At 38.2% G+C, this 22508-nt stretch overlaps 1 protein-coding gene across 2 annotated transcripts in view; it reads right to left on the reverse strand.

Annotated features, from left to right (window-relative positions):
* Fbw5 (F-box and WD repeat domain containing 5) overlaps positions 1 to 22508 on the reverse strand; it is a 107699-nt gene that overhangs the window by 18895 nt on the left and 66296 nt on the right. For both annotated transcript variants that reach the window (XM_090370488.1, XM_090370489.1), the window contains exon 6: positions 15113 to 15304. In XM_090370488.1, the coding sequence (XP_090226614.1) occupies positions 15113 to 15304 (192 nt within the window). The remainder of the gene's footprint in view (positions 1 to 15112; positions 15305 to 22508) is intronic.

The following is a 22508-nucleotide window of genomic DNA, read 5'->3' on the forward strand; positions in this document are numbered from 1 at the left end:
CGTTATTTGAGAGAATCCTATGAGCTGTCCTATAAAAATGAGAACTGCACAGGACACAATCTGCTGAAGGTGGAGGTAATCAAACTGACTGCCTCTCTCTCTTTTCAGAGAGAGAGAGAGAGAGAGAGAGAGAGAGAGAGAGAGAGAGAGAGAGAGAGAGAGAGAGAGAGAGGCAGTCAGTTTGATCACCTCCTCAGTCAACTCCTCATTCTAACAACTGCCTTGCCCAGGGTGTGTTTCCTAACATCTGGAAGTGGGCAAATCTAAGGTTAATACTCAAAAATCCAGATAAGCCTCTAGTTGAACCAAGGTCTTAACAAACCAACAGCTTTGCTACTTTTGCTTGGTAAGATTCTTGAGAGAATGTTACTGTTGAGGTTAAATGACCATTACCACCAGTCTAATCTGCAATTTGATAGGCAGTATGGATTCAAACCAGGTAAATCAACAAAAGATGCAATGTACCAGCTAACACTCAAGAAAAATATTTGTTAGCCATTTCCATTGATTTTTCTGGGAATTTCACACTTTGCAGCAGCCTAACATCCTGTGGCCATGCAGGTGTCCCAAAGTTACAGTCCAGACCACATATCAACAGAAATGTCACCCGACGATGCTCCAAAAGCTCCCTCTGGTGACAGTTCTTCTGGATCATTGTAATGGATGAACTACTAATTACTGATCACTAATCTCTCTCTCAACACAGAGGCCATAGCCTTTGTAGACGACCAGGTTTTGACTGTGAAGACAAACTCCTATGTAGAACTAGAAACGCAAACAAATTTAGTCTACAGAAACTACAGCAGTGAACCAATGTTCATAAACTTGAAATAGCCACAAATAAAACTAAAACCATACTGCTTAAAGGAACTCTACACAGATCACCAGTTATGAAAGTCAATAACAATTCCTTGAAAATGGTCCATGAACTAAAATATTTGGACATAGTATTTGATTCTAAATTAACCTTCTACCTTTCTTGCCAAAAAAGTAAGAAATTATACAGGTCCGATCACAAGAATCCAAGACTGACTGGGGATTAAAGAGGCATTAGCTCTGATCTATAAAGTAGTATTCATACCCGTAATTTCCTATGGTGCTGGAATATGGTTTCATAGGAAAGCAATAGTCAGGAATAAAAACAAACTAGACTATACACAGAGAATTATCCTACTTGGCATCATAAAAGTGGAAAAATTTCATTGGAAAAATGCCAACGTATCTCTAATAAATAAAGGTGGTTCTAAGAGTGAAGTGGGAAATTACCAACCAGTCAGTCTAACTTCAGTAGCATGGAAAATCATGGAGGCAATGATCAGGGTAGAATTCAGGATCATTTGGATAGAAATGAAATTCTGAAGGATTCAGAGCATGGTTTTGTAAAGGGAAAATTACGTTTAACAAATCTGGTTAACTATTTTGATAGGATCCCTCATGAGCTGGATTTAGAGAATAATTTCAACATTGTTTATTTGGATTTCAGCAAAGCATCTGACTCAGTCCCACACGAGCAGTTACTTTATATGCTGGAACAGGTTGGAATCACAGGAAAAATCCTTAGATGGATAGCAGGAGGGCTCCATAGTAGGAGGCAGAGGGTTGTGATAAATGGTTATTCTTCAGATTGGGTTGATGTAAGAAGTGGGGTTCCCCGAGGATCAGTATTAGGACTACTGTTGTTTTTGATTTTCATAAATTACATCAATGAAGGGGTAGAGGACATGTCTAAATTTGCAGATGATGTAAAGATTGGTAGAGTAGTTAATAATCATTGCCAAACAGAGCTCCTTTAGAGTGACCTAGATAGACTTCAGGGATGGTCAGAAAAATGGCAGGTATGCTTTAATCCAGCAAAGTGTAAGGTATTACATCTGGGGAACAGTAACCCCAAAATAACTTATACACATGGTAGAATTGAACTAGAGCCAGTAGTGGGGGAAAGGGACTTGGATGTTATGATACAGTCAGACACGAAGTTCTCCAAGCATTGTAAACAGGTTGCAAGGAAGGCCAATGATTTATCAAACAACTGCTAGTAGAGATAAGAACGTCATAATCCCATAATAAGGCTATTGTCAGGCCACACCTGGAATACTGTATTCAATCATATAAGGCGATTGTTATAATACCAATCATATAAGGCTACTGTTATAATACCAATCATATAAGGCTACTGTTATAATACCAATCATATATAAGGCACCACATATAACATAATAATATATATTACATATTATAATATTAAAATAATATATAACATATAATCATATATAATAACAATCATATAAGGCTCTTGTTAGACCACACTTGGAATACTGTGTTCAAGTATGGAGACTGCACCTAAAGAAAGACACTGTGCTTCTTGAAAAGGTCCAAAGATGGGTAACTCGCCTGGTGAGATCAGCAAAAGGGCATCCATATGAAGAAAGACTTTGAATATGTGAGTTTAGCATTAGCAGAGACACATGATGCAAGAAAGTGTTGCAGAGCTTGGAAACTAGGCATCTTAGAGAAGACTTGACTGAGGTGCTCAGAGAGACATAAGTAAAATGAACGAGGATTAAATTTTCATGGTCATAAATGAGTCTAGAACTAGGGGCCATAATTTCAAGTTATGGGGTGGGGGGGATATTTAGACTGGACTGCAGGAAGTTTTATTTTAGCCAGAAAGTTGCAAATTACTGGAATAAGTTACCTACATGGGTGGTAGAGGCTGACAGTTTGGGGAAATTTAAAGGTCAGCTGGATACCTATGGGTGGATGGAAACGTATAAGTTGTCTGTTTCCTTTTTATTTATTTATTTTTTGGCTGGTGCAGCATAAGCTATAGGCTTCCTTGCACCATGTGGCCATTGCTAATACTAATAAGAAACTACAGAACTATTAGTACCCCTGCCTTTCACATTCTGGCAGATACCTTACCTCTTGATCTTGAAGCTGTTTGCCATGGGCTAAACTACAGGTGGAACAGAGGTATTGTCACACAACATCGTGGCATAACACTGGAGTTGGAACAACATATCAAAGAAGAAAGGAAGCATGTTGCCACTGAATTCCAGCAAATGTGGCAGACAAGCTGAGAACTTTCCACCAAGGGAAAGATCACTGGAGGTTCCTGCTCAATGTGGCTCTAACTTTTCCTAAATCTAAACCTTGACCAATATCTCTTGGGTTACACGCTTTATAACCAAGAGCAGAACTTCTTCCTCCCCCACATCTATCCTTTCTATCCATATTTTACTCTTATTCTGATAGCCCCATATGTCAGAGTGGTACCATGTTTCTAGTATTCCTATAATGTCTGCATTTGATGAGTTAACCAATACTCCAAGTTCAAATTTATTCACTATGCTCCTAGTATTAGTATATAAGCAAGTACAGTAAACCCCCGCTATTCGGGGGGTTACGTTCCTGAGAAATTCCGCGAATACTGAGTTATGGCTCCCATAGTAATAAAAGGTTTCCATTCCAAAGTATGAATTATATAAGAAAAACTAGTCTAAAATTTTGTCTATGTATGTATTATATGTACCTTCATAATATGACTATGTACATAGACAGTACTTAGTGAAATGCAAGCATAAGGCATCGAAATGAAAATAAGAAACAATTTAATATTAAATGTAATATTTATTAGAAATTTCAAACAAATCTTTCAATCCAGCGCCTTTGCTATAGCTAAAAAACTTATCCCGCCAGTTCTATCACCAGTTTCGCTAAAGTGTTGATAAAGGTGTTTTGCCTTTTTACGAATGATGAAAAGGGGAATTTTATTTTGAGTTCAGTCTTCTATCCACAGATTTAAAGCTTTTTCCATATTTTCTAATTTAACATCATGAGTTACAGAGCAAATTTTTATAGCAATTAGCGCGTTTCCACGGACACTACGGCGGATTTTTTCTTCCGATTTCTTGATTGATCATACCGTTGACTTTTTTTTTTTTTTTTTTTTTTTTATGTGAACCCCAAACACGAGAGGTATTAGAACCTATAGTACTTAGTACCGTGCTTGGGTTGGAGGTTGAGAAGACGAAAGAAGATATTTGTTGACATTGGACTTGAACTTCTGTAGATTGTAATTTTCAGGAAATACGTATGAAGGAAGGTTGTTCCAGAAAACAGCAGTTGAATGAATAAATGAGGAAGATGAAAAGTTGGTTCTGTGGGTTTGAAGTTGGACAGTAAATGGATGTTGGCGGCACGTGTTCGGACTGTTTTGAAGGAGAGAGCGGGAATTATAGAAGCCAATTCAGAAGAACAGTGCCCATGGAAGTATCTGTAAAAGAGGCAAGCAGCAGAAACAGTGCGTCTATGAGAAAGCGAGTGGAGAGACTCTGTTAGAGATGAATCATTAATTAACCTAACTGCCCTCTTCTGAATGGAATCAAGAAGCCTGAGAGAGGTTTTGGGGGCACCACCCCAAATGTGGGAACAATATTCCATGGCAGGGCGGATTTGCGATTTATACAGAGTGAGCAGCTGTTTGGAAGAAAAGTAACGTCGAGAGCGAAAGAGAAAACCAAGTTTTTTAGATGCAGAGGAAGCAATATTTGTAATGTGCTTGTGCCAAGAGAGATTAGAAGTCAGGGTAATCCCCAAAAGAGATATATCCTTTTGCCCAGAAATTGGAGTGTCACTAAAGATAAGCATAGGAGCAGAAGAATCCTTTTTGCGAGATATAAGACAAGACTGAGTTTTAGAAGGGTTGAAATCAACTAAGTTGTCTTTGCCCCACTGGAGAATTACCTGAAGATCGGCATTTAAGGAATTGGTAGCAGATTTTCGAGAAGTTGAAGCTGATTGAGCAGGACAAGATTTCTCAAAACGGAAAGTTGAATGCAATGTGCTATCATCGGCAAAACTATGGATAGGATTTCCAGTCAATGGAAGAAGGTCATTGATATACAAGAGGAAAAGAGTGGGGGAAAGAACTGAACCTTGGGGGACACCGGCATTAGTGGAGAAGTTAGAAGGCAGAGAGCCATCTACCATCACCCTCAGTGAGCGATCAGAGAGAAAACTGGATAACCAATTACTAAAAACAGTTGGCAAACCATAAGATGGAAGCTTGTTTAGACCTTTATGCCAAACACGATCAAAAGCCTTTGAGATGTCAAGAGCAACTACTTGTGTTTCACCGAACCTTTCCATTGAAGTAGTCCATAAATGGGTAACATAAGCCAGGATATCACCAGTGGATCGACACTGGCGGAATCCATACTGGTGATCGTTGATCAGACGGAAGGTTTCTAGGTAGTTTAAGAGTTGGCGGTTAATTGATTTCTCCATTACTTTAGAAAGAGTAGAAGTAATTGCAATGGGACGATAATTGGATGGGAGGGATTTGTCACCCTTTTTAGGAACTGGCTGGATATGAGAAAATTTCCAAGCAGAAGGAAAAACACCTTTGGAATAAGAAAGAGAAAAAAGGCGGCAAAGAATAGGAGTAAGTTCAGGAGCACAGATTTTGAGAACAAGTGGAGAAATACCATCAGGACCTGGAGCTTTCTTAGCATCAAGATTCATCAAAATCCTTCTGATATCCTTTTGACGGAAGACCACAGGAGGCACTGAATGGACCGTGTTGGGAATGGTGGGAGGTGTTTTACCAAGTTCATTAATACATGAGCTGGAAGAAAAATGGGATGCTAGCAGGTCAGCTTTATCCTTGGCTGAAGTGACAACAGAACCATCTGGTTTGGACAGAGGTGGAAGCAGAGATGGGCAAAAGTTGCGGCCAATAGCTTTGGCAAGAGACCAGAATGCTCGGCTACCATTAGGGCAAGAAGCAAGTTTTCTACTCTTAGCCTGTTCAAACTCTAGTTTGGACTGATTAATAACTGCTTTACAATTGTTGCGAGCTTTGGTGTAGGCAGAAAATGAAACTGAAGAATTAGAAACAAGCCAATTACGATATGCCACATTCTTCTCTTGGACAGCCTTAGCACATTTATTGGAAAACCAAGGTTTAGATAAAGGACGAGATTTTAAAGTGGAGTGTGGGATAAAGGATTCCATTCCTGCAAGAATAATTTCACTGACACGATCTGAGCAAACATTGACATCAGAAGTTTTGAAACAGTAATCCGACCAAGGAAAAGAAGAAAAGAAGTCACGCAGGTCATCCCATTTTGCATTCTTGTAATGCCAAACAACACGAGGTTGGGAATAGCCATGAGATAAAGGTTCCACTGGAGAAGAGACAATCACCAAGTTGTGATCTGAAGTGCCTAAAGGACCTCTCACTTCGACCGTGTACTTAGAAGGGTTGTTTGTGAGAAAAAGATCAAGCGTATTGGCTGTATGATTCGGATTGTCCGGTATTCTTGTAGGTAAATGAACAATCTGTGCTAGGTCATTAGTAATTGCAAAAGCCTCAGCATCTCGACCTGCTGGGTCGGTGTGAATAGAAAACGGAAGCCAGCTGGAGTTGTGAACCTTAAAATCACCAAGGAAAATTACCTCACTGTTAGGAAAGTTGGACTGGAGAAAGTCAAGTTGCAACGAGAGGAAGTCAAAGAGCTCCAAGTGATTAGTCGAGTTGGGAGAACGGTAGAGACAACAGATGAATTTGACACAATGAGGTAGAGAGATTTTAAGCCAGAGAAGATCGAAGAGAGGAGATTCCAAATTGCCAAGTCTCTGACAGGGAATATCAGAACGGACATATGCACAAGTACCACCTTTGAGGCGAAAGGAATCATACAGCGAATAATTTGGGCATCTGAGATGAGCAGTAGTTGAATCAACCGATAACTGAGATTCTGTCAGAAAAAGTACGTGTGGTTTGGCAGACTGCAAGTGGAAATGGACATCGTTGAGATTAGAATTGAGACCACGTATATTTGTGAAATGAATTAGGAAGTCCTTGGGAGGTTTAGATCTTTTCGCAGATAAGCTTGTTCTATTAGTTTGACAATTCATGGTGTATTCAATAGTAAGAAAAAGTGGGTGGGACATGCTGTATGAAGTAATGAAATTTTTGGATATGGCGTACATGTGGCAAGAATATACCCAGATCCTTGACATAACGTGGCCTCGACAATGCTCCCCGCATACACACTACTCGGACTCCCTTCAGTCACTATCTGGCAGAGTAGAGGTAGCAAGATTATACACTAGCTGATCCGGAAGCCTCCTAGAGAGTTACCAATAGGTTCGGTCCGGTGTACTAACTAGCGGCCGGCCTGCGAAAACCGTTTTAGAGCTGTACCCTCGAAATGTAAGGAATATTGGATCTCGCCACGACGTTCATCATAACCTCAAAAGTCATCAATCATACTGCATGATGGAAGAGATAGGGAAGGGTTGACCGGAACTTAGCTCTAGAGACTAAACATGGGTTCCACCACTTCAAGCCTCCAATAAGCAAAGTGGTGGTATTTCACCGGTTGATGAGAGTCATCTACCACCTAGTACTGCCTGGTAACATAGAGGGGCGGCGTTCCTCCATGTGGTGTGGGTGCCACACCTCGACCGCTGCTTACGTTGGTTCACACCTGGGTGGTCACTCACCATGTGCTTGTGCATGGAGGTTATACCCAGGATTACTAACAGTCCCACCATCGTGAAGGTGCAAGCAGAGGATTTGGCTGTCACAGACCGTCCGGACTTCGCCGAAATTGGGTCCACTTGACTTGAGTGTCACCCGAATATCAGTTCCATCAGCGTTTTAGACTCCCAGGTAGCAAGTACAGCTTGTCTGGCATATCTGAGAGAATGTCTGTGACAACCTCAAGGACTTATTGATTTTATAATGTTTTGCCACTTTCACCATTAGAAATTTTGTCTAATAACTGAATTTTACTTGCTAATGTCATCACCTTCTTTGACCTTTTCACATTTTCCTTCTTATTATTAGCCATATTTTTGTAGGGGTTAGAAAAGAATTTGTTCACAATAAAGGCACTTTCTTCTGTTAACACTAACACATTGCACAACGGTAGATTTTTCACTTTTGTAAGCATATCAATTCCTAAATTGATAAATTTATTCATTTTATAAGCATATAAATTAAAAGCAAACAACGAAACCTTCCATGGCAAGCACATAGCACATACTGAATAAGGATTAGCGAGAAACATCCATGCTCGCGATTTTGTCACCCCTCTCCCCCACCCACTGAGCGCTGTTTTTACCGGGAAAGATGATTTTAGCCATGCCCATGTTTTTTTATGGTGGAAAATGTTCACGGCGATTTAAAATTCACATTTTTTTAGGTTTCATTTTATATTTCATTTGAAGGGATAGAGGGCGTGATGTCTAAATTTGCAGATGATGTTAAAATTGGTAGAGTAGTTAATGATCACAGTCAAGCTGAGCTTCTTCAGAGAGACCTAGATAGACTTCAAGAATGGTCAGAAAAATGGCAGCTGTGCTTTAATCCAACAAAGTGTAAGGTATTACACCTGGGAAACAGTAATCCCAAAATAACTTATTCACTTGGTGGAGTTCAACTAAACCCAGTACTGGAGGAAAGGGACTTGGGTGTTACGATACGGTCAGACATGAAATTCTCTGAGCATTGTAAACAGGTTGCAAGGAAGGCCCATGGTGTCCTATCGATGATCTATCGAACTTTTGCAAGTAGAGATAGGGACGTGATAATCCCATTATATAAGGCTTATGTTAGACCACACTTGGAATACTGTGTTCAAGTATGGAGACCACACCTAAAGAAAGACATCGAGCTTCTTGAAAGGGTGCAAAGACGGGTAACTCGCCTGGTGAGATCGGCAAAAGGGCGTCCTTATGAAGAAAGACTTCGAATATGTGGGTTGCAGAGTTTGGAAACTAGACACCTTAGAGGAGATTTGATTGAGGTGTTTAAGGCTCTGAGAGGCATCAGTAAAATGAATGAGGACAAAATTTTCAAGATTATAAATGATGCTAGAACTAGGGGACATAAATTCAAGTTACGGGGGGAAATGTTTAGATTGGACTGCAGGAAGTTTTATTTTAGCCAGCGAGTTATAAATTATTGGAATAAGTTGCCTTCATGGGTGGTAGAGGCCGACAGTTTGGGGAAATTCAAAGGTCATCTGGATAGTACTTTCGGGTAAGGGAAGCGCATAGGATGATAGGATTAATTTCCTTTTTATTTATTTTTTATTTCATTTTATTATTTTTATTTATTTATTAATTATTATTATTTATTTATTTATTTAATTTTTGTTTATATCATTGTTTTGTTCGGATTTTTTTTTTTTTTTTTTTGGCTGGTGCAGCATAAGCCATAGGCTTTCTTGCACCATACGGCCGTTACTAATACTAATATTAAATCAGCGACTGCGAATATGCGAAAACAGATGCCGCGAATAGTGGGGGTTTACTGTATATATATGTGCTCTTAGTAACTTTTAAATATATCTTTCCTTTTAGCACTTCTTTCTGGATAGCAATAAATGTCTACCAAATATTCATTCACTTACATAGCAAGTCATCTCCCTTTTCAACACACAAAAGGAAAGCCCATTACCATCAAAGTGCCCAACTACCTCTTTCAATACCTTGCTATTTCAGTTTTTAGGCCTACCACAACAAGTGCATTATCAACAGCAAGTTTCAGATGGTTTTTTTTTGAAGGAATCCCACATGCTTTCAGGTTGTTTAGATGTACAACATTATATCTTATAGAGTCACCTTCTCAGTGCCAGCACTGAAGGCTGACTCTACACTACCATACAGAGTCACCTTCCAATGCTGGAACCGAGAGCAAGTTGCTTTCAGTGTGACAGTTTTTTTTTTTTTTTTTTTAAATTATTATTATTACAAAAGGTCACCTCAATGCTATATAGCTTGGAATCAAAATCACTTTGTTTACTGCCATCTGTAGTAAAAAAAAAAAAAAAAAACTTCTATCCAAATCCATGAAATTTAACAATGCCTGCTGTTTTCATTCTTCCACAATCATATTTTCTTGCTATTAGTAAACATATTTCTGAACAACACACCTACATGATCAGCACAACTCAAAGTATGTTCTATGACAAAAGATGCAAATAAGCATTCAGCATGTATGACAACTAATGATGCAAAACATCTATTGCTTCTATTAAATTCTTTATCATTAATGATAACAGGAAGTACTGGAAACTTCATAAAAAATTTCAAATTTGAAACTGATGCACTGCCAACTGATAAAATTTGCTCTACCTTAAGCATTCATAAGAACATCATTTTTCAATGGAAACAGTACTTCCTCACTGAATAAAAGAATAGAATGTTCTCTTGTTTTAGACTCCCCATCCACAACCTTGACAGCAGAAATGCCTATAATTGGGTCGGAAGCATCCATCTGGTTTAGTCTGCTACAGCAATCAATTTCCAAAATGGAAGTGGAAAATCTGAAAATTGCTAGTAAAATAAATTCACACATAACATTCTTCAACATGGTAACGAATGGGCCTGGAGTACTGGGGTCCATAGTTCAAATACACATATAGTTATAGTTATTACCCAGTTTATTAACAAAACAAATTATAATAAAATATAATAAGATAAAACCAGTAGCTTTCGGGACGCGTGTCCCGAAAGCTACTGGTTTTCCCTTTGTCAACTGACAAGTTAATACAAATTTTGAATACAATACAACGAGCAAAGTGGCATGTTAATCATGCTTCATTGTTGTTGCACGGACGTGTGCTGCTTCTATGCCACTTTCGCCACCGCCTATGGCTAGAGTCACTCAACATAATAAATAATTCTAAGGCATTAAATCGCCAGAAAGGCATGCGTCTACAATCCCATCCTGGAAACTACCGTTTTATTGCTGGATGATCAGTGGCGTAGAAGCAGCACACGTCCGTGCAACAACAATGACGCATGATTAATGTGCCACTTTGCTCGTTGTATTGTATTCAAAATTTGTATTAACTTGTCAGTTGACAAAGGGACACGCATCCCGAAAGCTACTGGTTTTATCTTATTATATTTTATTATAATTTGTTTTGTTAATAAACTGGGTAATAACTATAACTATATGTGTATTCTTCAACATGTGAGTAATGACCGCAGCACATGGATATGCAATATTTTGGATTGAAGAGCTATGGACATTCCTCTCAAGCTCTAGCTGCTTAGCACTGGGTGGAGCATAAAGTACTTATACATTAAACTTATTTTAGATATAGTTATTATTCAAATTTAATAAGGTAGTAATTGAATACTATAAATATCTGACAGCATTCTAGAAAATTCTGAAGCCATGGTTATTTACACCGAGGCAAGTGCACTGGTGTCTCAAAAGGTACCAAATTCTGCAACCTTTACCCACATGAACCCTAATAATCAATAAAAAAATCAAAGAAAGGCTATGGCCAATTTTATTACGATCTTATTACGATTACTACTTTAACACATTCTCATTTAATTTTTGAACATTTAAAATAGGATTGCTTACATATGAGGTGTGGCAATAAAGTTTCCAGGTCGGGCTGTTGCAGCCACGTTTGACGAGTTTGAAAAGAAACAGAAGTGGTTTCCTCCAACAGATGGTGGTACAAGTTGTCCAGTAGGCTAACAGGTAACAAGTACAGTCGGTCCTCGTATAACACGTGTTTACATTACACGAATTCGATCATACACGATTTATAAATAGGGGAACGTTATCTTATATAACACGAACCGAATTCGCTTATACACGATTCGCCTTCGTGTTTACAAGAAATGGCAGTCAAATGCGAAATCACCCCAACCGAACGCAACACGATAGGACTGAAGAAGATTCTGAAAATGTATTTATGTTTTATATCAGTGAAGGGGAAACACATTTCACCATAATAACGTAAAAACTAATACAATTCCAGCTATCGGTATAATCGCAAATGCAATTAGATGGAGTTTACTACCAGTTTATAACAGATTCCACTAGCAGAAACGCAACTGGAAATTGTTTTTATTGTTTTATGGTAGTAACCCCCAGAAATGTGCTTTAGTAAAATGTGAGGTGTTAATAGCGTATCTCGGCCTTTACCGTGTTGTTTATTCAGTTGCTATACGCGCGCAGCTTTGTTTATGTGTATTAAGGGTGCCTCCTGGTTTTGTAATTGTGCTTTATTCCCTAAAAATGAGTAAAATGCTTAAAAGGTGTGAAAAGGAAGCGTCCTGGTGAAGACACTACAGATTCAGAGAGAAAAAGAAAAGCAATATCGATAAACTGGATCAAAAATTCTTACCCGGGAAAATTTATAGTGGCCTCATACTACAGTTTATGGCCAAAATCACACCGGGATTTCCCGGGTAAGGCTTATGGCCAGTCCGCCTCTGTCGATAGAGAAAAAAAAATATGAAATTGTGAAACGCTTTGAGCGAAATGAAAGACCATGTGATATTGCACGTGCTACAGTCCTAAATGAGGCAACGCCGAGAATTACAAAGAATGCGGAGAAAATAAAAACAACTTTCATAGCGGGAACAACTCAAAGTGTAATTAAAATCCATTAGATTAAGACACAGAGAATTGGAAGAGATGGAACGGCTGTCATCTCTTTGGATAGAAAATCAAACAAAAAACAAGTTTGCTTACGATAGAAGCAAAAGCAGTAGCAATATTTTATTACGTAATAAAATACGTAAGCATTTTATTACGACTTACGTATTATAATTTATACTTACGTATTATAAAATACGTAAGTATTTTATTACGACTATTTTATTTAATATAATAAATTTTTACGAATAAAATACGTATTTTATTCGTAAAAAATACTTTTTTATAATATAATAAAAATAAATATTTTTTATTATTTATTGTATAATAAAAATAAAAAAATATTATATTATTTTTTATAACGATTAAAATTACCCGATTATTTATTGTATTTGGTAATGTTTTGGTTCCAAATGTGTGTTCAATCTTGGGTGGTCGGCACCTAACCCCACTTTTCCCATAGGGACTGTTGTTTATATTGCACGATTTTGCATTGCACGAGAGTTTCTAGGAACACAACTATCGTGCTATACGAGGACAGACTGTAACAACAAGCTTTGTTAGTAGCATTAACATTCCATGTCACAATTTTGCAATGAAGAAGCATGATCATCAAACTTTGCTCTAAACCGGAAAAATTGCAACTGAAACGTATCAAATGTTCAAAACTGTTTATGGTGATCAAGTCATTTCAGTGTGTTTGAATGGTATAAGCAATTCAAAGATGGATGTGAGGATGTTTGCAATGTGGGTGTCTGTCAACTTACTGAAACGAGGACAGAGTTGGAAAAGTTTGGGAAATTGTGACAAGAGAACATTTGACTCTCACAATGATGGGTGATGAGTTGAATATGAATAAGATGATCTTAAAAGGTAAGATCTTAAATGATCTTAAAAGGAAGGTCTGCACAAAATTTGTGCCACACAGCCTCATGGAAGAGCAGAAACAACAAAGAGTGTTATCATCTGAAGACTTCATCAAGACTGGTCAAGACAATCCTAATTTCATCAACTGTATTTTCACTGGAGATGAGTGCTGTGTGTTCCAGTAAAACTCAGAGACAAAGCATCATTTCATGCAGTGGAGTTCGAAATCATCACCAAGGGCCAAAACATTTAGTTTACAGAAGTCCAGGATCAAGACTATATTGGTCACATTTTTTGACAAACAGCATGATTCACAAAGAATTTGTATCTGAAGGAATGAGTGCCAATGCTTCAAAGACTATTGAAAACCATTTCCTGGGAGAGGCTGCAATTTCAAGAGAAATGCACCTAGATCTTATTGCACGACAATTCCAGCCCATTCCATACGGTGGATGGTTGGATCTGTGCAATGCCACAAAACATGGCATTGCATAGATCAACAATCCACCGTACTCTCCTGATTTAGCAGCAGCAGCAGACTTCTTCCTCTTTACCAACGTGAAAACTGCCCTCAGAGGAAAGACATTTCAGGATAAAGAAAAATGTACTCCGAAATGAACATAATCTCTTTGGACACAGTTGCTGACATTTTTTTTTTCAGAAAGTTTTAGATAGGGTAACAAGTGCATTCAATCTTTTAATAAAAATGAAACCATATATATATATATATATGGTTTCATTTTTATTAAAATAATGTTTTATGTAAACCAAGAATTCTGTTAAATATAATTTATATAACTTTACACTCCTTTGCTTTACCTTCCTTCACTTAATATATATATATATTAAAAAAAAAAATAAATAAACAATATTGAAATAGACCCACCCACCCCGATGGGAGCAAGTGGACTACACTCCATAATAATAAAAGCTTGCAGAAGGGTGAATACAAATCAGTAGTCAGTGTATGGGTATGCATACAGTGGCAAACACTGTGGTTCCAGAGCAGATGACTAGAGGAAGTAGTGGGTGAACGAACTGCATTCCCTTTTGTATCATGCCAACGAAAGTGTACACATGTAGTAATGAAAACAAGGTAATAGAACATCATGTGCATGGTGCAGAGAGTAAAAACTGGTGGTGGTGTTCTGGTCTGAGAAATGTTTTGCTGGGATATGTTAGTTATATGTACAAAGACATTTCATGGCAGAGATTATTACCCATCATGTATACTCACCAAAAATATATCTAGCTATTCCCAGATGGTAAACTGTACCTTTCAGCAGAATAATGCTGCATGTCACCAGTCCAGATATGTGCAGCAATGGTTTTCCAAATACCCTGATTTGAATCCAATGGAACACCTGAAGGATGAGGCAAAACAAACTGTTGTATTCCCCCCCTTAAGTGGGACAATTGAGACTCTATACAGATGGCATGGTGATCCATATCTCCAGATGTATTTGGGAACCTTGTATCCATGTCATGATCTTGCAAGCCCACAGAAGCCCAAATCTGTATTAGATTTCAATGTCCTTTCAGTATAATATACACATAGAAATGTATGCATACTGAATTTTTAGCTTCCCTCTCCCAGCAGAAGTAATAATAGTTTTGTTTGATAAAAACAATGAGTTAAAAAACCATTTTAAAATTTTTTAATTTTTCATTTAAAAAATTGCAATACAATAACAAAAAGTTATTGTATTGCAATAATGAAAGTTTGTTAATTTATAAAGTTTGTATTGCAATAATGAAACTTTGTAAAGATACTGAATAAACAGCAGAAAGAAATCTAATAATTATTAAATATACCTATGGTCAGGTGATAGTCCCATACCAATAATATGACCATGCAAGTCAATAATGTGATCAACATTATCAAAATAACGCATTACAGTCTGTTCATCTTGCCAATTCGGTGATGCACTTGGAGCCTGAAGTCTTTCTTGACGTTCTGCAATACGCTGAGAGAGATTTGGTGTTTCTGTGACTCTTTCTGCAAACCTGTAATGCAATGACAACAGTATTATGAAAATTGTTTATAAACATAGGTAGTTTATGGAAAAAAGCTACTTTTTGTTTTAGAGAGCAACAGGAAAACAGCAAAACAGAAAAAAAAAAAAAATATATATATATATATATATTTAATTATGTTGCATTTCAGTATAGAACTTTTTACTAAATGAATATAAAAAATTGAAAATTGGTTACTGGTATACAGGTAACCCTCGTATAACACGGTAGTTCGGTGCCTACAAAATTTTCTGTAATATGAAACCGTGTTATACAAGACTAAGAACCAGTACAAAGGAGGGGGGGGGTTACGTTCCAAAAGTTTTGGAACGTAACCCCCCCCTCCAAACAAAAATACCATTTTTGTTTAACAAAAATTAACCCCCCCCCTCCAAACAAAAATACCATTTTTGTTTAACAAAAATTAACCCCCCCCCTCCAAACAAAAATACCATTTTTTTAATAACAAGCATTAGTAAAGGCACCTGATGCAAGAAGCGAGCTTATATAGCATCAGCCAAAATAAATAAATAAATAAAAAACCCTTCTCATTTCACTGATCCACTCGCTCCAAATGTTTGTCTAGTTCTGCTTTGAATCTATTTAAGCTATCAATTTCTATAATGACAGATGGAAGTTTGTTCCAGCAATCAACCACCTGCTGGCTAAAGGCAAACTTCCGCACATCTATCCTACAACTGTCTTTCCTCAATTTGATTTTATGCCCTCTCAGGCGATTACTCTGAGCAAGAGGAAGAATCACATCCACATTAAGCATGCTCAAACCATTCAAGGCTTAATACACCTCAATCAGATAATCTTGCAGGTGCCTAGTCTCCAGACACTGTAATACTTCGCCAAAAATTTCTTGTAATCTGCCTTTGCCTGCCTAACCTCCTTTGTGACTTGGTTAAAGACCAAGTTATATCTATCATAGGCTTCCATATCACCTGTTAATTTTTATGCGTCCCATGCACTCCTCCTCTCTGCCACATGTCTCATCAGTTCATCTGACATCCATTTAGGCCTAAACCTTGAACAATATTTCTTAGTTGGTATGAAAAGCCTAGTAGCTTCCAAGATTAATTCTTTGAATGCCTCTCATTTTGAAGTTGCTGTTGGTAACATCAGTTGGTCCCACCGTATAGAATTTAAATACTGTCTCAGACCATCGTAGTCGCCTTTACGAAAGCAAAAACCCTTCCCTTTACCTCTGATGGTAGTTACCTCTGAGTAAATCCCACCTCAGCACACTGTTATCACTGCCACTCAGTGGTTCCCCTATCTTCAGATTCCCATTGTATGAAGAATCACTAATGATAATCAGATTAAGAGCATCACTTCTCCTAGTTGCCTCCAAAACATGCTGCTGTAGAAAACAATCATCCAATAAATCCACTAAAGCCCTGCCAGTGTGTGATTTTTTTTTTTTTTTTTTTGATTTGGTAGTTGTTGGCGCATCGGCTTCTGTGGCCATATTGCACCTCCCAAGGTTTTTGCAGTACTTTGATCCAAGCCCGAGGCGGGAATCGAACCCGCGACCTTTGGGTTGCCGGGCAGGTACTTTACCCACTCGGCTAGCCCGGTCGGCCCAGTGTGTGAGTGACCAACCCACAAATTTCAGTCAATATCTGAGAAATTAAAATCCCCCACTATAAGAAACTCTGATGCACTATTGGAAAATTAATTTTTATAATAGTAATAACTAGATATTTTAACTTTGTTTTTATAATAGTAGTAACTTAAATAGTAATAACTGAACAAATTTCTTACCTTACAAAATGTGATACATATATGTCAGATAATGTACATTCATTTAATTTTCTTCCTCTTCATTGCTGCTAAGCACAATCAAAAGAGAACATTTTGTCTGTTGCAGAATATCACCTTCTGAACTTTCTTCTGCAGCATCCAGGTTTTGTGCATATTTTGCTCTTTAAAAAATCAGTAATCTGGGTTTGTTTGCTTTTGCTTGATAGATCTTTGTAAATTTCTTGGTGTGGAGCTAAACATTTTTGAAGCTCCCTTTTGAACTTTGTGCTCCTTTCAGTAGCAGGATCTGCATTCAAAAAATAAGATTCTAAATGCTTGGCTAAGTTTATGCCTTCCCATATGCTTTTTAGTGTAAAATTTGGAACTTAAGAATTTTTATCTGCGCTATCATCCTCTGAATTGATTTGGTTTACCTCTGATGCCATTTACACCAAATCTGCTTTGCCAGCCTCTTTTTCTACCAATAATTCTTGAATGTCTTCAGCAGTCATATCATCCAAACCTTCCTCTCCTACCCACTTAGCAAGTTCTACTATCACACCAGTTCAACCATATTTCCTGAATGAACTGACTCTGGCCATACATTTTTCCAACACGCATTTAATGTTGATGGTTGTCGATAAAGCTATGATTCCAATACAGTCCACAAATGAAAAACGTTTTCGTGCCTCCATCACTTCAACAGATTTGAAATCAATTTTTTCCGAGATCCATTGTAACGATTTTCTGATGTAATGAGTTTTAAAGATAGATATAATGCCTTGATCTAATGGCTGAATTAAAGAAGTTGTATTAGGTGGTAGGAACGTAATACTTCAATGGTTTAGATGACTTAAACCTTTTGGATGGCCTGGTGCATTATCTGATAGTAATAGTGCGTGTGCGAATTCGGCTATAGTTGTGGATTTTGGTGCTCCTAATTATTGAATGTTTTTATCTTATTTGAAGTGTAATTTAGTGTTAGCATTAGCATTAGTAGAGGCATTTGATGCAAGAAAGCAAGCTTATGCAGCATCAGCCAAAAAAAAAAAATAAAATAAAAAATAAATAAATAAAAATAAAATAAATAAAATAAAAATAAATAAATAAATAAATAAATAAATAAAAAATAACCACTTCCAGTTCACCCGTTTATATAAACGAACAGTGCTGCCATCCATAGTTCATTTTTCGTTTATATAAACAGGTTAAGATTACTTTTGTCAGTGGTGTGGCTTTGCCCTGGAGTGCTCGTGTCTGTTCTATTTTTGATTTTCGCTGCATCAAGACCACCACTGTTCAATTCCCTGCATTGGCGGTTCGATCTGAGGATCAGTGTGGCGGACTGATCTTTGGATCGATTCTCCTTTGCGGCGATTTGTCTAGCGTTCGAAATGCAGTGATTCCCTTACCATTATTGGCCTTGTGGTCCTCTGTCGAGATGGGGCATGATGGTCAGTCTATTTTTATTTTTGTTTACTTTTGTTTTATTGTAGTGGTTTATATCTCTATTTGGTGATATTTCAAATAAATCTGGACCTGGTGCCCGTCAGAGGGGGCACCGTTAAATTTCTATTTAATTGGCTTTTAAATTTCAAAGAATTATTATTCGTACATTTAGATTTTCTAAATTAGAGTTTCTGCTGCAATATTTTTACTCTTCTCTTCCCTCCCTGCTTGATTTGAATTAATTTAGGTTTAATTTTGCCTTTTTCGCTCTGGTCTTGCCGTACTGCTGGCATTATTTTATTTTTATTATGATCCTTACTCTAATTTATATAGTTATATATATATAAAAGAATAACAGTATTAAGAAGCTAAGTAATCATAGAGGGTGGAGAGTAACAGTACAAAAAGGAAGTATGTTGATTATGGATGAGGGACACTACATTAGCAAAACGTAGCCTACAGCCATAATGTGTGTGTACACACACACACACACACACACACACACACACACACACACACACACACAGGGTGTCTCAAAAATACACGGCATAACTTCAGGAATGAGTTTCTCATATGTAGACAATAAAAATGTTTTATATCAACATAGTTCCGGAAATGCTTGGTTCCCGAGTTATTAACCGGAATGTCTTATCTCCCGCAGGTGAAAGGTTTTTTTCCCTTCATCACAAGGTACTGCAAAGTATTTTTGTACGTTACTGGCGGTTTCCAGGGTGGCCCCTATGTCCGCCGTTTGTTAAGCTAGTTTTTGCCAGCAGTATAATTTAGAATTCCTCTAAGGAAAGGGTGTGAAGGAGGAAGGAATTTAGAAGAGGGGGGTAAAAAAGGGGGGAAGGGGGGAAGATAATTTAAAGGTTACATTTTTAGGGTATTACTCGGTGTTCATTATGGTGTGTGTTGTGTGTGGTTATGTTGTTTGTGGCTGGCGACTGGCATTTAGCAGCAGGGGGCCGAGGGCAGGTTGCCCCAACCCCCCGCTCCCGTCCCTAGCCACGAGGAGGCAGCCAGTTTCTACTTCATTAATTGGTGGGAGTTTACTTATAATTAATTTAGTTTAGGGGAGGAAAATGTATAACAGAGTAACAGATTACAGTAATAAATATCGTAGGGTGAGGTAGAATAAGTAAAGTAAGTAACCTATAATAAAGACATCATTGAACTAATGGATAGACAAACTGATATAGGGATGATAATTAACATAAGTAGCATATAATTTGGATAAGAGAAAGTAAGATATGCTAATAATTAACACTTTGGAGAGTTGGTGTTTGAGTTTTGTCTATCTGTGCCCAGGCTCCCGCAGGGCTTAATCCTGTCCTGGAGCGGGCTTTAGTATGTTGTTGGTGGCCAGGACTCTTGCACTCGCAGGGCCCAATCCTGTCCTAGTGTCAGAGCCTGGCCCTCTTACTTTCAAATTTAAGCAATCAGTACTATAAGAGGCACCTGCATAACTCCGACGCACAGTTTCCCCATGCATCTATAAAGCATGCCTGCACTAATATTACTATTCCCTAAGTGTACTTCAAGGGTGCTTACATCATAATCCAGCCCTAGGTGGGCGTTTGGTTGATACTTGAAGGCCCGAGCCCCCGCACTCGCAGGGCCCAATCCTGTCCTAGTGGAGGAGCCCGGCCCTCACAGTACTTTCCATATTTATCAGTAGGGTATCTGGCCCATCAGGCCATTATTTGGTTAACCGTGTGTTGTTACTGGGCTTCTGCACTCGCAGGGCCCAATCCTGTCCTAGTGGAGAAGCCCAGTACGTTTGTTACGTACATACGTTGTACTCCGGTATACCTGTGTATTCGGTATTTTCTGTCCTGGTCATGCCCTTTCAGTATCTTTCTATTGTGCCTGGCGGGCAATTTGTTCCGAGTTGCCGTAGGCAGATTATCTTAATCTTTCCTTTAATCTGTGGCTTAACCATATTGTTTGGAGTGGCACTGTATTGAGACCCATTTAATAGTTCTTTCAACTGGGTCAACCTTTAATCAACATATTTTGTATGGAAACTGCCTCACCCAGCAGTCCCCAGGAGCACACTGGCACATTTCATTGTTCTTGGATAGTGGCCATGTGAGTGAACAGGCATCCCTCACCTTCCCATTATATCCTAATACTGTTGATTTTCAGTTATCTTAGTCATAGCCATTCAGGCTGCCACTTGCAGTTGGATCACCTTTCGGTCTAGATCATTGCCACTGTGAGGGCTTGTGCTGCTGTAGGCAAGTATTACTTTCAGTCTGTACTTAAATAGTATGAATCAGAGCTGTAATACTCCTCTTATTAATTTACTAAGTCTGTACTTAAGTATTGTGGGATGTTAACTCTGGCAGTCAGCCCTGCAGGGTCTGTTTGTTGCCCTATGCTCTTAGCAACAGTGGGACATTTTATTACTACCATATATGGTACATGTGGTTGGGTGACTTTTGTTCGCTGCTTTGTGCAGCAAGCTGCCTCAATTAAAAACCTCCAGCAATGCACCATCACATTGCTTTCTTCATAGAAGTAGCCCTGCAAGAGAACAGGCATCCATCGTGCCACACTGGCCACATGCATGCGAGTGCCTTTTGGTCAGCTTTATTGCATGCCAGTCACCCCACCTGCCCACTGGGGGCTTGTGTTGTAGCAGGCATCCATTTTGATCACACTGATCCACGTATTGTTGGTTGTTAACTGTGTCATCACAAGGTACTGACAGAATCTGGTGGTTTTCCATTCCGACCATGTACTCAAATCAGGAGCAAGCGGATATACACTTTATATACGGTTTGGCAGACGGCAATGCTCTGGAGGCTCGTCGTTTGTAGCACGAAACAGGAAAATGTTTGAAGGTATCCATCGCCGCCTTTGTGAACATGGGACCTTTACACCTCGTACTGCTGACAGAGGACGACCAAGATCTACGACTTTTGAAGCAGAGGAGGAGATTTTGGATGTTGTGCATGCCACTCCTGGAATCAGCACACGCTGAATAGCAATGCAACTGGCTGTTCAACGTTCGACACTGCTGCAAGAAACACTGGCAGAACATTACGCGAGCAGGGTAATCTGCTGGTGACAAGGCCTGTACCCGTCGCAGATGGTAAGGATACAGTTGGTGTTCTTGCAACACTCTCCAAGTAGTCAAATGTTGAACAGCCAGTTGCATTGCTATTCTGCGTGTGCTGATTCCAGGAGTGGCACGCACAACATCCAAAATCTCCTTCTCTACTTCAGGAGTAGTAGATCTTGGTCGTCCTCTGTCAGCAGCATGAGGTGTAAAGGTCCCATGTTCACAAAGGCAGCGATGGATACCTTCAAACATTTTCCTCTCTGGACATCTTCGTTCTGGGAACCTTTCGTGGTACAAACAACGAGCCTCCAGAGCATTGCCATCTGCCAATCTGTACATAAAGTGCATATCCACTTGCTCCTGATTTGAGTAAATGGTTGGAATGGAAAAACTACCAGATTCTGTCAGTACCTTGTGATGAAGGAAATAACCTGCGGGAGATAAAACATTCCGGTTAATAACTCGGGAACCCCAAGCATTTCCGGAACTATGTTGATATAAAATATTTTTATTGCCTGCATATGAGGAACTCATTTCTGAAGCTATGCCGTGTATTTTTGAGACACCCTGTACGTGTATGTGCATATATATATACATATTTTATATATATATATATATATATATATATATATGAGGATGAAATTTAAAAAAATTCTATGATTATTTCCAAATTTTTAAACATTTATGATTTTTAAAATTCTTATTTGATTTTTGATAATGATCAAGTCAAAATATTAATATTTTGACTTGATCATTAAAAAAAAAAAAAAAAAAAAACATACTAATATTTAAAAGAATTTATGTATAAAGTTTTCATTTTTGTGAAAATTTAAAAATTTCATAAAGAGAGCCTAAAAAATATAGAAATCTAGAGAGCTTAACAATAATAAACTCAAACCTTAGGGTACAGACAATTTTAGG

Source organism: Mastigoproctus giganteus, chromosome 3 (assembly GCF_048544385.1).
Source record: "Mastigoproctus giganteus isolate SK-2022 chromosome 3, ASM4854438v1, whole genome shotgun sequence".
Lineage (NCBI taxonomy): Eukaryota > Metazoa > Arthropoda > Arachnida > Uropygi > Thelyphonidae > Mastigoproctus > Mastigoproctus giganteus.